This window comes from Lissotriton vulgaris, chromosome 9 (genome assembly GCF_964263255.1).
Source record: "Lissotriton vulgaris chromosome 9, aLisVul1.2, whole genome shotgun sequence".
Classification (NCBI taxonomy): domain Eukaryota; kingdom Metazoa; phylum Chordata; class Amphibia; order Caudata; family Salamandridae; genus Lissotriton; species Lissotriton vulgaris.
The window spans coordinates 1027787430-1027802968 of NC_141697.1; the positions used below are offsets into that span (position 1 = coordinate 1027787430).

The window sequence follows — 15539 nt, forward strand, 5'->3', positions numbered from 1 at the left end:
AGAGGTAACATGGTTGCATACGCTGTCCACAGCACAATGTAATGTGGTACGGCCCAGGGGCAGTATCATGCATGGATAATGCACACACGGACACAGATAGATAGTGGAAGTGGGTACGTGCACATGCGCTCAACTCTTTTTCATTACCAGGGTCACATATCCAGTGACGTCTGTGCTGGATTCGTGTGAGATGGGTGTAAACGAGCCCTCAGGGAATGGTTGCTGCTAGCATCAACTAAAACAGTGATCATTGGATCACACCCAGAGATTCAATAATAAAAGGGTCAATAGTTTGTGCTGCAGTAAGGTAAGGACAGTAGATGTGAAATAATACACAAAAGATTCTATCGTAAAAGAACCATAACTTGTGGTACACTGAGATACAGACAGTAGATCTGAAATAATACATAAAAGATTGTATCATAAATGGTCCATCAGTTCTAGTGCACTCAGATAGCCACATCAAAAGCATTCAGCATGTGCACAGCCAGCGATAATGCCTGCTGCAGGCGGGCAGGCCGTACTAGGAGCAATGTCTGTTGCCTACAGGACTGCATCATCTGCAATAGCGACTTGATCTGATTTGTGAACACTGCTGTCTGCAGTGTAGGCCAGAGTGATTGGTCAGCAAGGGCCCACAGCCATGTGGCGTTGACTTGAGCTGCCCAGTTTGTAATACACAAATCAACAAAAAGCGTGTGCGGAGCCTGCCATGATGCGTATGCACGGTGCGGACAGAGCGCACTGGAGCTGTCTTTTGCCTACAGCACTGCGTCATCTACAATAGTGACTCGATCTGAATTGTGAACACTGCTGTCTGTAGTGTAAGTTGAAGGCAGTAGTCAGCACAGACATCCATGAATACTTTTTCTCACTTCCTCTTCACAAAACATAAATTACAAAAACCTCTGCAATAAATAAATCAAAACAATTCGAATTGTGATCTCTGCTGTCCACAGTGTAGACTTTTATTCAGTGTTCTTTTCCACTACCAAGAAGAATTTGGTCATATTACTAAACCTATAACTCATCTAAAAAAAGTTCTTCAAGCAAGTACACAAAAAGGATATTATGTATATTTCAATAGACGTCTTAGTTAGTTGTCTACTGGATTCTGTAATTAAACAATCACCACTGGATCTGAATTGTGAGCCCTGCTGACCGCAGTGTAGGCCAGAGGCAGTGGTCATTAACGCCTCACAGCCACGTGCTGTTTGATTCCGAAGCATGGAGTTGGTTGCACCTGATCGGAGGTGGTAGACAGAAATCATCACACACTTTAACTTCTGACATCCTCAATCATAGAATCAAGACCCCATTTCACTGTTCGGACCTGCTGTACCGCAGTGTACTCCATGACTGCTGTCAACCTAGCACAATATTCATGTGCAGCAGTTAGCTACGGAAGCACAGAGTCTGATGCACCTCAACGGAGGGAGTTGTGTAAAACCAAGCAGCAAGTATTATCGGACATCGTTCATTGTGGGATCAAGACACCGTTCCACTGTTGGCACCTAGAGTTGGTTGCACCTGGTCGAAGGGAGTACCTTCATCTCCACTCTCAGATGCACTTCTAACATCGTCCATTGTGGGATCAAGACACCGTTCCACTGTTGGTACCTGTTGGACTACTGTGTTAGTAGTATACAGAGCACTCCACGGTGCTGGGCCTCAGGCTGGGCGCTGTGTGCCTGTGTTGCGGTAGCCAGCGTTGGTCTCAGGAGCCTTCCGAGCATGCAGACCTTGGCCCAGGAGCTTCCGACGGAACGTGGTGGGCCCTCTTTCACATGCACCGGTGTCAAAAGGTGAACTGTGGGGCATATGTGCGTCGCAGCACCCATGACGGATTCTCAGTACCAGCAGGCTGAGAGCATCATTCACACAGCCACCTTCGCTCATGGCATCAACCTTGTGGCGGTGTAAGTTGCGCAGACCTGGCAGACACATTCGCCATTCCGGAAGAGAACCACACCCAGAGAAACATGCCTTTTATTCATACCCCTACGCTAGCCTTCCGTATGCAGAGCCAGCCCACTACACTAAAGATTTGGGGGGGAGGGGGCACGCACTCGCTATGTTTCCGTAATCTTCCCTACTCACTGTACTATCATGGTTGTGTCCACTGTCCACTTCACTCAATAAACCAACAGTGTATGTTGACATGTACATGTCTGTGCTTTGCATACTCAAGTCTGTCTGGCACATCCCCTCAACACTTTGCATTGTATATTTTTATAATCGAGAATCACTTGCCACCTTCACACATACTTTGCTCCCATCTCTCCCCGCATTCTGTGGCACATGTGCCATGCCATGTTTGGTTTGTGTTCATGGCTAGTCACGGTTCCCACAGTACATAGTGTTGTTGTGTCTGCTAGGTGTACATGTTGTTTGTCATGTTGTATGTGATTATTCCCACCCACACAAAGTAACTCCCAAAGTTTAACTTGGCCTTCAATACCTACTTTGAAAACAGATTTCATTAAACTGAGCAAACTGAAAGCGCTTTTGTCTCAAACAGAAGTGTCCCTCAACTTCAAGTAAAATACAGTCCCTTTTAAATACGAACCTCCCATTATACTTTGTGAATTGCTAGACAAGGCTACAGGTCGAACGGGTGAAAAAAATTACCCAAAATGTGGCAGGGAGAAGGGTTACAGTGCTCCTACCCTCCTCTTTCCTACTTTTTTCACACTTTTCCCCCCTTACTCGCTTCAACAGAATTTTTAAATACGAACCTCCCATTACACTTTGTGAATTGTTAGACAAGGCTACACGTCAAACGGGTGAACTGAACTAACCCAAATTTGGCAGGGAGAAGAGTTACAGTGCTCCTACCCTCCTCTTTCCTACATTTTTCACCCTTTTTTTTCCCTTACTCGCTTCAACATAATCACAAAATGGTTGCCAACACTTCCTAGTTGCAACCGCTCGCACCTCTCGCAGCCAATAAGCAGCAAGCTTGTGCTCGTAAGGCCTCAGCCAATAAGATGGCAGAATTCCCAAATATCGATATCTGTAAATTTCGATATTTCTCCAAAACTACTGAACGGATTTACACCAACTAAACAAAAGCGTGCTTTCTGGACCAAGAGCCTTCTCCCAGCCACATTTGGGGTAATTCCATTCACCCGTTCTACCTGTAACCTTGTCTAAAGTTTCCTATGGAAATTAACATGGAGAAAACACGTTTTGGTAATCACCCCCAAACATTTTCAACATAGGAGCTGATATGAACAAAGAATTAGTTTGAAAAATGTCATGAAAATTCATCAAAGGACGCCAAAGTTATAAGCAAAACAAAAAATGCTCTTCCTATGGAAACTTGGTCCTAACAATATTACCTACTGGCGACCGCCAGTTGGATATATATATATATAAGGGTGCCTAGGGGACTGCGTGTTCTGATTGCCCCCTCATTTGAAAAACCGAATCCCTTAATGCTCAAGGAATTGGCCACTAATAATTTGGAGTGTTCAATGAATATGGTAATGATACTTGTGAAGTACGCCGAGATAGATAGAGTGGAAATTGCGGCGGAAATCGAGCTAATAATTGCTGAACTTGATGCACTTGATCAAAAAGATGCTGTAAAGAAAGGAAGAGAGGAGATACAAAGACGCCTTGACAAACACGAGAATATTATAATGAACCGTAATATAACTAAATTTGCGCGTGACAAACGCGATTACGAGACTGGACGTATTTTTACTTTCGCCAAGCGTTTTGATAATGTAAAAAAACTGGCGAGTAACAAGGTCCAACTACCATTAATCTCTGTGAATCAAGGGACCAACTTTGATGATGCATCAAGTTCAGGTGGAAGTTTATTATCTAGGAATGGGGAATCGATCCCAAATGAAACTGAGCTACATTTAAACATGCCGGAACCCCAAAGCTTCACCCCCTCGGAGGAATTGGGGTTCATAATAGAGGATCGACGTCAAACGCTCAGACCACGGGCACCCCAAGTACAGCCCCAAAGTGTTGCAGGCGCAACCACCAACGTAAAGAGAGGAGGAAAGCGCGGAGGCTTCAACAAAAGAAACTAAATACCCATGAGAGCCAGTCAGAGGATGCGGTTGTATCACTGTAAACACTGTTATAAATATGACTGAGCTCGAATTAAACACTGCAGAACTTCAGCTTTTGTCTTTGGGACTTTCTTTCTGCCCAAAAAGTAATTTTAAATATGTGCAATCTCGTATTGACATTTTTAAATTAATCAGGAAGTTAAAACTAATCAAGTTCCATAAATTAAAGAAAGCAAATGTTAAAGCAACATCTATTAATGTTAATAACCAGCCTAGTACTCGCTTTCAAGTAGCTGATGTTACTGCACTACGTACAGTTATTGTGTTAGCTGATGTGAATGAGGATGCTGTTTTGAATACACAAGAAGATCTTTTGGGTATGGGTATATCAACCTCTAGTGCTGCCCTTACTCCCTTTCGCCCGCCATCTACATTCATGCCGGTCATGGCAAGAGATGCCATTGATATCTTTGGTGATTGCGTGATTAGTGACCTTAAAACTCTTCATAAGAAATGCATTTCTATGAATAAAAAAGGTCAGTACAGGGAGCAACAATATTCCCGCCTAATGGATAAACTCAATAAAGAAAAGAATATTATAATTAATAAAGCAGACAAAGGTGGGAACATTGTTCTTTGGCCCCGTGATGCGTACCTTGAAGAGGCTAAAAAACAATTGAATGATGGAAATTGATATAAGCAGGTAGCCTTTCCCATCTTATTGAAAGTCAAGGATCAGATTTTTAAAGAACTATCGAAGTGGAAGAGGGAGAGCTTAATTGATAAGGATGAGTACAATTTCTTAAGAACAGAGCATCCCATCACTCCAACCTTATACCTACTCCCTAAGGTACATAAACAGATAACCCCAGTACCAGGACGTCCAATTATTTCGGCTCAAGGTAGCCTGCTAGAATCAATGTCCAAGTACATTGATTTCTTTCTTCATGATTATGTCGCTGATTTGCCCTCTTTTATTCGTGATACAGGCCACTTCTTAGAGAAACTTAAAGAAGTGATTTGGGAGGATGGCTATCACTTATTAGTGATGGACATCTGTTCCTTGTACACGAGCATAAATCATCAAGATGGCCTTAATGCTATTAAATTCTTCCTGGCCGACAGAAATATCTGTTATAATGAACACAATAAAATTTTGCTCCACATGACGGAATTATGTTTAATTAATAATTTCTTTATTTTTAATAAGGAACTGTTTCAGCAACTTAGAGGGGTGGCAATGGGGGAGTGCTTCTCTACCAGCTATGCGTGCTTGCATGTTGGCTGGTGGGAGAAGCACGTCCTCATGCAGACCCATTCAGATGATTTTTTGGAACACGTCATCAGATGGTGGAGATTCATCGATGACGTGTTCGTCGTGTGGAAGGGCTCAAAGGAGTCTGCATTGGAATTTGTCAGGAAGATCAATAGCAATTCCCTGAACTTGGAATTTACAGCACAAGTCAGTGATTGTAGGGTGGAATGTTTGGATCTAGAAGTGTTTGTGGATAAAATGAATATTTGTACAAAATTACATCGCAAAGCTACAGCGGGAAATTCCATCCTTCATGCTAGCAGTGCCCACCCAAGGCATCTCATAAAAAGTATTCCCGATGGGGAGTTCTTACGTATCAAGAGGATCTGTAGTAGAAAAGAGGATTTGGACACCTGTCTAAAGAATCTAAGGAGAGATTTTTAAATAGAGGATATAATGTAAAAGATCTACAATGGGCCCTTGACAAATTGAATATAGGTGTCCCAACAGATGATAGTGAAGAATTGGATGAGACTCCTGCCGAAATAACTGGTTCACCAACAGTAAGATTGCTCACTACCGTTAGCAGTCAGGAGCAGGCCATCAGGAAAATTGTTAGCAGACATTGGCCCATCTTACACACTGATATTACTTTGTCCCCGAAACTTTTAAATCAGCCTACTATCACTTTTAGAAGAGCCCCGTCAATGAGAGATGTTTTAGTTAAAACTAGCCCTGAGGTGATTGACAAAAAGAATTGGTTGACCGACAAAAAGGGTTTTGTAAAATGCATTTCTTGTCGGGCGTGTAAGTTTGGAACCAACAAACATTCTTTCGTGGATCCTTTTTCAGACATGTAAATGTAAATGCCCAATGCCCAATAAAATAAATGGTTAGTATACATGCAAAACTGAATGTGCGGTATATGTTTTGGAATGCACGTGCCGTCTCTCCTGGCCGAAGACGGCTGTAATGCCAGAAACCGGTCCCCGGGAGCTTGTTTCCTTCCCAGTGTAAGAATTGGCTTTTGTAGTTTGGTTTGCCCTGTTCCCATCATGCACTGGGACAGGAACAGACTAATTTGCATACAGCCAGGTTCTGAAACTGGGATGGTGCAGTGAGCTAAAAAACGGTGTTGGATCTAGCCCTGATCTCTTGACTGGGTGAGAGCTTTCTGCTTAATTCAGAGACTCTGTCCCTCACCACCCCTTGTTGTAAATATGTCTCTCCTTTGTCGGCAGTACCAAACTCCCTGTGTTTAATAGGATCCTCCAGCACTTGTGGGCAATCGTGAATTCAGATCCATCATATCCGGTTGCCCGTCATTTTAAACTAATGCATCGGAACAAATTGGAGGATTTGAAGTACTATGTAATTGACTCTGTTCCAAAATCAATATGTGGTAGAGACAGAGAGAAGAAGCTTCGCTAGTTAGAAAGTCAATACATAGTTAGACTTAACACCAAAACACCGAATGGTTTAAACACAGGGGAAGATTTGGTTCATTTCTTATAACATATTTATAATGTTGGTTCTGTTTAGATAAATGTATAGTTGATATTAGGCTTAATATCCGGTGTCTATCCCTCTTTTGAAAATCTTATTTTGAAAATCTTATTCTGATCTATAATTATGATATGTCTATTTATTATTAACTGTGGTCTTAAGTATAAGTTTTGTGTATATATATGAATTTAGGTTTTAAATTATTGGTATTATATTTATTGAAAATAATGGATTTTTAATGAAACCTTTTATTCTGTGATATTTTATTGGTTTTTCTAGTTTGTTCTAGTTTTACTGATGGACTTTCTGGCAGAGGGGTATTAATCCATTGTAAATGTTTGATGAATTGTAATGTACTTATTAATGATTCCACTATAATTGCCTAGTTTTATTCATATATTTATTTGTACACTATTAAGATTTGACCTTTTTGATTTTCAAATAAGAACCCATGTTATCAGTGATAAGCAGATGAATAATATCTTTCCCTATGTCCTGCAAAACTTGCTTGAAGATATTTGCATCCGCTCTTTTAAATTGTTTTATTAATGTATGGCTGTTAATTCAGCTACATTTCACTATTTGCACATTGGGTGTAATTACTAGGAGCATTATACGTTGTGTAATCTATGCAACACACTCTGGGTAGTCCTTTCAATGAAATAGGATTTGGGCACTTGGCCCGGAATTTTTTCCCTTTCTAGCAACAAAATGCTACACATGCATAGTTTAAAAGATAACCACTAATTCCCTTTTTCAGAGAAGAATTGTATTGTAGATGTGGGTAGAGTTTACTATACTTAATGAGACATTGGAGCATGAGTTATTCCTGGACTGGCAGGAGTCATCAGAGATCAAAGGGAGAACAGATAGAACCTCCTTTCCTGATCCAGAACGAACATCATCAGAAGTCATAGCTTGTCTCTTTATAATTTATTAATAAATTCACAAAGGTACAAAAGTGTTTCCGAGTACATCAATAGCTCTAGTTATGTAGGGTATAGTTTACTTTGTTCTGTAGAAACAAGGTATGCCGGTCTATGTGTTTAATTGAATATAAAATGAACAAGAAAATAACACGAAATAATAACTTGCTTCGGTATAGTATGCCATACTGAACTAATGCAGTTTTTAAAGGTTGTTAATACTCTTCTCCTGTCTGATGTGCTTTGCATCAAGCGAACACCTTTGCAAAATGTTACTAAATATCCCCACTTGAGGTGGGTTACCATCCTCCACAGCTAACACTCCACGTTCTCACATCTATCGTATTGCAGCATAAAGAGAACGGTGCATCTGAAAAGCAAGTCATGATAAGTCTTTCCGGTACCTGCCCATACGCATGTAAACAATATTAGTGACTTTAGTGACATCAACCAATTTTATATACAAAATTCCAAATGTTACGAGTTCTATGGGTTTCTCAAAAACACATCCTCACTTTTATGGATAATGACTGTGAGTTGAGCTTGATTTAAACATTCCTGGATAATTTTGGGTCCATTATTTAATTTTACTACTGCTCATAAATTACAGTGTCGAAATCACTCTTGAGAATGCCCAGGTGCTTTATTCTATACGTTGCCAAAACATACCAACCAAAGCACAAAAAAAGGTGCAAAAAGAAAAAGCAGTAGAAATAACTGAAGTACAAGACACTCATAAGCGTGAACAGTGCCTCGATAGAAATAAAATGTGTCACAAAAAGTCCTTGCACATGTACAGGTAAAGTTTCTATTTACACTTTAGTATAAAATAGAATATGAAGAAACTTCGTAGTGTGTTTACTATTTCTATTTTTTTTCATTTGTCTTTGCAGGGTTGCCTTCGACTATATATGAGCTTCATCTAGATCATAACAAAATTTCATCTGTAGAACTGGAAGATTTTATACGTTACAAAGATCTTCAAAGGTATCGTGTTTTCGTAGAACATTCTTCTTCTAAATATAGATCCCTGTACAATATATTTCCGTTGAATACTCAGTTATGATTTTTGCTTTTTCTTTTGCTTTTTTTTGGTATTTGACCTGGTATTCAATGAAACTGTTGTCAGTCCACTACAGACCGTGCTTGAAATGGACATGTACAGTCAGGTACTGCACATCTCAGCAGTAGCTTTAAAATGAGATTATCTACACATCTCAGCAGTAGCTTTAAAAGGAGAGCATCTGCACTTCTCAGTGGTAAACAGATAACTCTGAGGTAGTGAGCACCTGCACTTCTATATTTCGATTTGAAGCAGTGATCACAGAGGGGAAAATGGAAAAGAAACGACTATAGTCACCCACAAATTTGTAGTGTGGGCGTGGTGGCAGAAAGGTGGTGGAGTCAGGAAGTGTGTCAGCCATGAGATGCAAAGAAGTCAATGACAGCCAACCTATGGCAGGCTACTGTCTTTTGCAAACTGCTAACATGTATTATCCATCAAAAAGTAAGGAGTACAGAAGGATCGAACATGAGGCTGTCCCTGGCACCCCACTCCTGGCTCCAGACATCCAACTGGACGAAAGTGCACTCCATAGATCCAGCACTCATCCTGCTTGTGCCACTTTTAGGTACAGCCCCCCCCCCCTTCCACCTCCCCTAGCACTGTGTCTATCTCTGTGCAGGAATTTGTGGAAGTCCCACCCAGCATCTCCACCGACTTTTTCTCACCTGCACCCGTCTGAAAAAAGGGCTCCAGACAAAGGGCTCTCTCCTGTTTGGGCTTGTTGTGCCCTGGGCCCCACCGTGCTGCCACTGCAGTTTGCACCCACCCATTTCTGAATTACCTCACCAAACATCGCACTACTAATTATAGGGCGAGTACTCTTAAAACTGACACATGCTTAAGCCACATTACAAACAACCTCTGAAAATGTAAGTCAGCCACAAATGCTCCCAACTAACTGACTCTAACTGCTTCGAAGACCTGGCTCTACTTGCAGACATCACAATGTAAGATGCACATACAAACTGAATATGAGTCGATTAATGCAATGCATTCTTTCATCTCACTTCTCCCAATGACTCACGTTTCAACCGAATAGATTTAAAATGAATCATGTATAATCGATTTTTAGGAAATACTTGATCTTCATCTTTTTAAACACGTTTATTTGAGTACTGCTGGATTAGTAATTTTTTGTATTCAGGTTAGGATATTGCGATTTTACGGACTCAATTTAAACATTTTTACTTACTGTGATTTCGGTTCATATCTTGGAAAGTTTTCTCACGTCTAAAGGGCGAACTGCAACTTTTCCTACGTTTCCTAGCCTTAGAATTGTATCGTACTAAGCTGCACAGGATTATAACAGGCGTTTTCACGCACACCACATTCTATGTCTGTTTACGATTCTGAAAATATTTAACATATGTGTCTTATATGAATGAATGTGTCCATATTCAGAAGTAACTAACATATGCAGAGCTGGACTGGCCGTAGCGGGCACCGGATGTTTCCCCAGTGGGCCGCCACGGTGGGTGCTGGTTTTGGATTCCTGGTTGGGGGGGATTTTTGTGACCGAGGGCCGATTTTGAATAGGCCCAATGTAACAAAAGCAGCAGTGGTGATGAGACAGGAGATGGGCTTCCAATTGCACACACCCCACCCCCCTGTTTCCCAGGGCCGGTTTCGGTTCCCAGCCCAGCTGTGAACATATGGTCACAAACTAATCATCTGTGGCTCTTCTTAGCAACCCTGAGAATTATACATAAACCTAGGTGACAATTGCAAAATATTGTACAATCTACAGAAATCATCATCACTATTTTCACTAATCCTTTCAACACACTAGTGATCAGGACCGTCAGCCTAAGTCAACCTTTCCCTTCCCTGCCACATACACCAAACACACCTATCTTTCAGTATGTGACTGAGGGCAGTACACCAGATTAGTATGCCTCTGCACTGTATGTAAGCACAATGAATTACTGCCTCACCAAAGGGAGGATGTATGATGGATTTCAGAATGGCATCCCAACGAATGGCTTAACAACTGAATTTTTACAATGACAAAGCCAGTACAACAAATTCTTTTCAATTATGTTTTTTTCAACGAAGGCCTTTACCACAAATTTGTAAGTATTTTACAGGTAAGTGTAAACCTATATATATATATATATATATATATATATATATATATATATATATATATATATATATATATATATATATATATATATATATAACCTCACATTTCACTCATTAAAAAACATTGAAATTCAGCACATAAAGTTGTCTGAGTTAACTATAGCTTACGTCCCCGCAAGGCACTGCTTATGACTTCACACATTACATCACTCATGGAATGGTCAGTGACATCACTGATGACATCTCAAATGGCATCACTGATGACATCATCCAGTGATTGAAAGTGTTTTCTAAATGTTTCTGAGTGTTAAACATATATACTAAGTTACCACAAAAGTTAAATTACTATATTTTGTGTAGTACTAATGAGTGATTCCATTCTTAAAAATATATTATGTGAGTGGCTGTGGTACTGTGTGTATTTGTGTGTGAGTGGGTGTGTGAGTGACGGGGTGTATGAGTGGCTGCATGGGTGAATAAGTAGGTATGTGAGTAGCTGTATGGGTCTGTGACTGAGTATGTGAATGGCGATATGGGTGGGTGAGTGAGTGTTTGAGTGACTGTATGTGTGTCTGTGTGATTGTGTGAGTGATTGTATGGGTTAGTGACTGGGTGTTTAAGCGGTTGTTTGGATGAGTGAGTGGGTGTTTGAGTGGCTGTTTGGTTTACATCGTGTGTGGAAGTGGCTGTATTGGAGAATGAGTGGCTGTATAAACGAGTCACATTTTTTGTATCCTTCTTTTGTCCCTTCTTCCCTCCTAGTGTTGCTTTCCTCTCTGACTCAGCATCAAAGTCAAATAAATGCTGGTTCCTTAAAATGAGTGCAGGTGGTCCCACCTGCAACCACCGGTTCAAATTAAGCACAAGTGTGGCAACCTTTGGGCATCTGCCAGGTCTCAACTCGGAAAAAACTAAATACTAACTGTCCTTAAAGTTAGGCATTTTAGAGCTGGGCAAGGATGGCAGAAACTTACTCCATTCCACACCTCTGCCCATTTCCATGGAGGCTACTTTTTTGCATGCATATGCAAAATGTGCATGGGAACCAAAGCACATGCTCTGGTGCCATGCCTTACAAGAATAAAGGGAGAATCAAATAGTATTTCTCCATGAATCTTGTTTAGGTAAGAATTAGAAGAGGTTTTGAGAGGATAATCGCATTATATTATTGGCTGCTGAGTTAATTGCACTGTCTTAATCTTTAAAATGCCTTTGCATGACTGAATTATGACACATTGTAAATGATCAATTACATGGGGTTAGAGGCGGCTGCCCGGAAGCTGAGATCGGCCCTGGACCAGGGTTCAATTCCCCGCCCCGACGGGGGTTGGGCTCAATGATTCCACTGACTCGATAATTCTCACTCCGGTGCCTACTCGACTCACGGGTTCACACTCTGCGACTCTGGGCAATAGCTTGCTTAATCTCCACAACGGCCCCTCGTGGCGGGATGCCTGGCTTTCACCTTGTGGATACCCTGCTGGGGTATCTCACAGGGGAATACCAGGACGGGTTCCCTAAGCAAGCGCATAGATGCCTGCGATGTGGGCGATTTGCGCTATATAAATACATGTACATTTATAAATACATGTACATTTACATTTACATTTACATTGTGTACTCTCAGTGCTGAAAAGTGGCATGGCAAACTTGTCTTTATCTACCAAGTGACCATTTCCACGTTTTCTATCTTCAGTGAGTGGAGGCTTTTTAGCCAAGAGTATTTTAAATGCTGGTATTTTTGAGCCCATACTTTCAATGTTTGACTAAAAATACTAGTGCCAGAATGCAATATGCGCTTGGCTACAACTCAGGGCTGACTGAAGGTGTCACACATGACACTGAGCCACTTGTAATCTATGCTTGTCTTATGTGAAGGAACATTTACCTTAAGCCAGAGGACATGACTACAAAGAAAAGTAAATACCTGCTTATTTCGCTCCTGTGAAATTACTTACTGCCTAAGCTCACAAGAGTTTAAATGCCAGTTTCAAGATTGACCCTCTGTCAGCTCTTAATGTTTAGGTAGTGTTGTGCCTCTCATCGTACTGTTATCATCATTGTTGTTGCTCTTAGAGTGTTAGCTAGCATTAATTCTGTGTTCTCTTACCTGTATGTATTCCATGTTCCGCATTCTGATCCTGGCGGTTGCTGAGGCAGGATAGTTCATACTTGTACTGCTGTGCTTGTTTAATAAACCTACCTTATTCATGCTTCTGGACCACGACTCTTCACTTCATTTTGGCGACGATTTGGCCTTCCACGTCATTGAAGAGTCTCAGCTGTTCCTGGAAAGGTGTTGATCTACACGTCTTTCTTCAATGCCGGTTGGTTTTTCCCTGTTGGTTTCCGGTTAACCCTCGCTGTTGTTCGACCTGCCGTCCCTGTGTTGCAGAACCGGCACTCCCAAGGTACTGTTTCTTATATTTAGAGGATTTGCCGGCATTCCTGTGCTTCGATACGCACGAGCACACAGCGCGAGCAGCACACAGCGAGAACATTCTCGTGCGCATCCTAGCGCGAGAACACATCCGAGAGCCTTCCGCTTGTGCTGTCACAGACGCCGTATGCGCTCTGACGTCATCGCGCATAGCGTCTAGCGGCCATTTTGGATTTTCCTTCATCTTGCCAACCACGCATCTGTTTCTACCGGCAAACTGACTTTCATGAATAAAATATTGCAGTTTTGCCAACCACGTTTTTTCTTTTTACCGGCAAACAACTTTATTCAATTAAATTGTGCTTATTAAGCACTTCCTTTCTCGGCAAGCACATTTAAAGCACATTTTATTACAAGTGCTTTCAATATACATTTTAATACAAGTACATTCAAGTTCTTTTATTTTTTTTCTGTCACCTGCCTCAGCTTAAATCCGCAACAAGTACATACTGAAGCATATTTACATATTTACATGGCAACTACTGCTAATCATACGATTTCTCCTCCACCTGCCTTTCTCATTGAAGGTGAAATTCCGACCACTGAATGGGAAGAGTGGTTAGGATTCTTTGAAAATTATCTTGAAGCCATAGATGGTCTTAGGTTTCCTGCGACCAGAAAGAAGGCTATCTTATTAAACTCCTTAGGAAAAGCTGGACAGCAGGTTTTCAAATTTCTACCACAACTTCTAAATGCAGATGGTGAACCTATTGATAACCCCTACAATGAAGCAAAATTGAGGTTGGAAAAGTATTTTGGAAAGCAAATAAACATCGTCATGCAAAGACACAAATTTTACACTGCTCCACAGAAGGGCAAAGAGACAGTTGATCAAATGGTTGCTCGCTTGAGGGAGTTATCTCTAAAATGTGACTTTGGAGCTATGGCTGACCAGATGATTAGAGATCAATTGATAGTACAGTGTAAAAACAAGAGGATGCAGCAGAAACTTTGGGCAGCTAAAAACCCTACGTTGTTGGAAGCCATCACAATTGCGAAAGTTGTCGAGGAATCTGACAAATGCATGGAAGAGATGCGGCTTCTAGAAATAAAGAAGGAAGAGACTGTCAATGTCGTTAACAAGTCGGACAAAGAACCTGCTCCAAATATAGACAAATTTAACTCTAAACCAAAAGTTTTTCTTCCCAAATCTAGGTCTTTCTCTAATAATCCTGGTGGGAAGGTGAAATTTGTGGGATGTTTTCGTTGCGGTGACATGTCTCATGCTGCTGATTTTCAGGGTTGTTTTGCAAGAGATAAAACTTGCAAAAAATGTGGTAAGCGTGGCCACATCAGCAAGGTGTGCAAATCTCCTGCATTTAATAGAGTTAATTTTGTCGAAGACGACTTTGTTGCTCAAGAAATGTCCTTGTGTGTGGATGGTGACACTGATGACAATACTCATTTTGTCTTACAAAGGCCAAGGGCTTCCTTTATTCTCAACGATGTTCCTGTTACTCTTATGGTTGATCGTGGCTCAATGTTTTCTATTATACCATACAGTATGTATAAGGAGTATTGGCCATCAATTCCACTCTTACACAGTGACTTTATGCCGAAAGGTTATACAGGGAAAGTTAATAAATTGAAGGGAGTCATGGATACTTCTTTTCAATTTAAAGGGAGATCTGCTATTGGCAAAGTTTTTATTTCTGAAGAGGGCCCAGCTATTCTTGGGTGGTTACAACAGTATGATTTACACATCATTCTGGACCCAAGGTCTGATGATGTAGTACTTGCTGTTGAGGATTTCTACAATGTTGAGAATGTTCTTTCTAAATTTACTGATGTTTTCCGTCCTACTTTGGGTAAACTAAAATGTTATTTACATGAAATTAAGGTTAAAGAAAATGCTTCTCCAGTTAGACACTCTCTAAGAAGGATTCCCATTGCCGTTAGAAAGGAGGTAAAGGAAATGCTCGATGATATGCAAAAGCAGGACATAATTGAACCGGTGGAAGCTTCCGAGTGGCTTTCGCCTGTTGTGGTCACACAGAAAAAGGATGGTAAGCTTCGTTTTTGTGTTGACCTTCGTTCTCTAAACCAGAACATCATAGTTGACAAATTTCCCTTGCCCAACATTTCAGAAATGGTTCTCTTAATGGACAAGGTTAAATTCTTTAGCAAACTGGACCTAAGGTCCGCTTATCATCAAGTTGTGTTACACCCTGACTCCAAAAAATTTACTGCTTTTGTTACCATTGAGGGGGTGTTCCAGTTCAAAAGA

General features: G+C 41.0%; 1 protein-coding gene across 2 annotated transcripts in view; it reads left to right on the forward strand.

Moving 5' to 3' along the window:
• ASPN (asporin) overlaps positions 1-15539 on the forward strand; it is a 283535-nt gene that overhangs the window by 246755 nt on the left and 21241 nt on the right. For both annotated transcript variants that reach the window (XM_086938936.1, XM_086938937.1), the window contains exon 6: positions 8615-8708. In XM_086938936.1, the coding sequence (XP_086795062.1) occupies positions 8615-8708 (94 nt within the window). The remainder of the gene's footprint in view (positions 1-8614; positions 8709-15539) is intronic.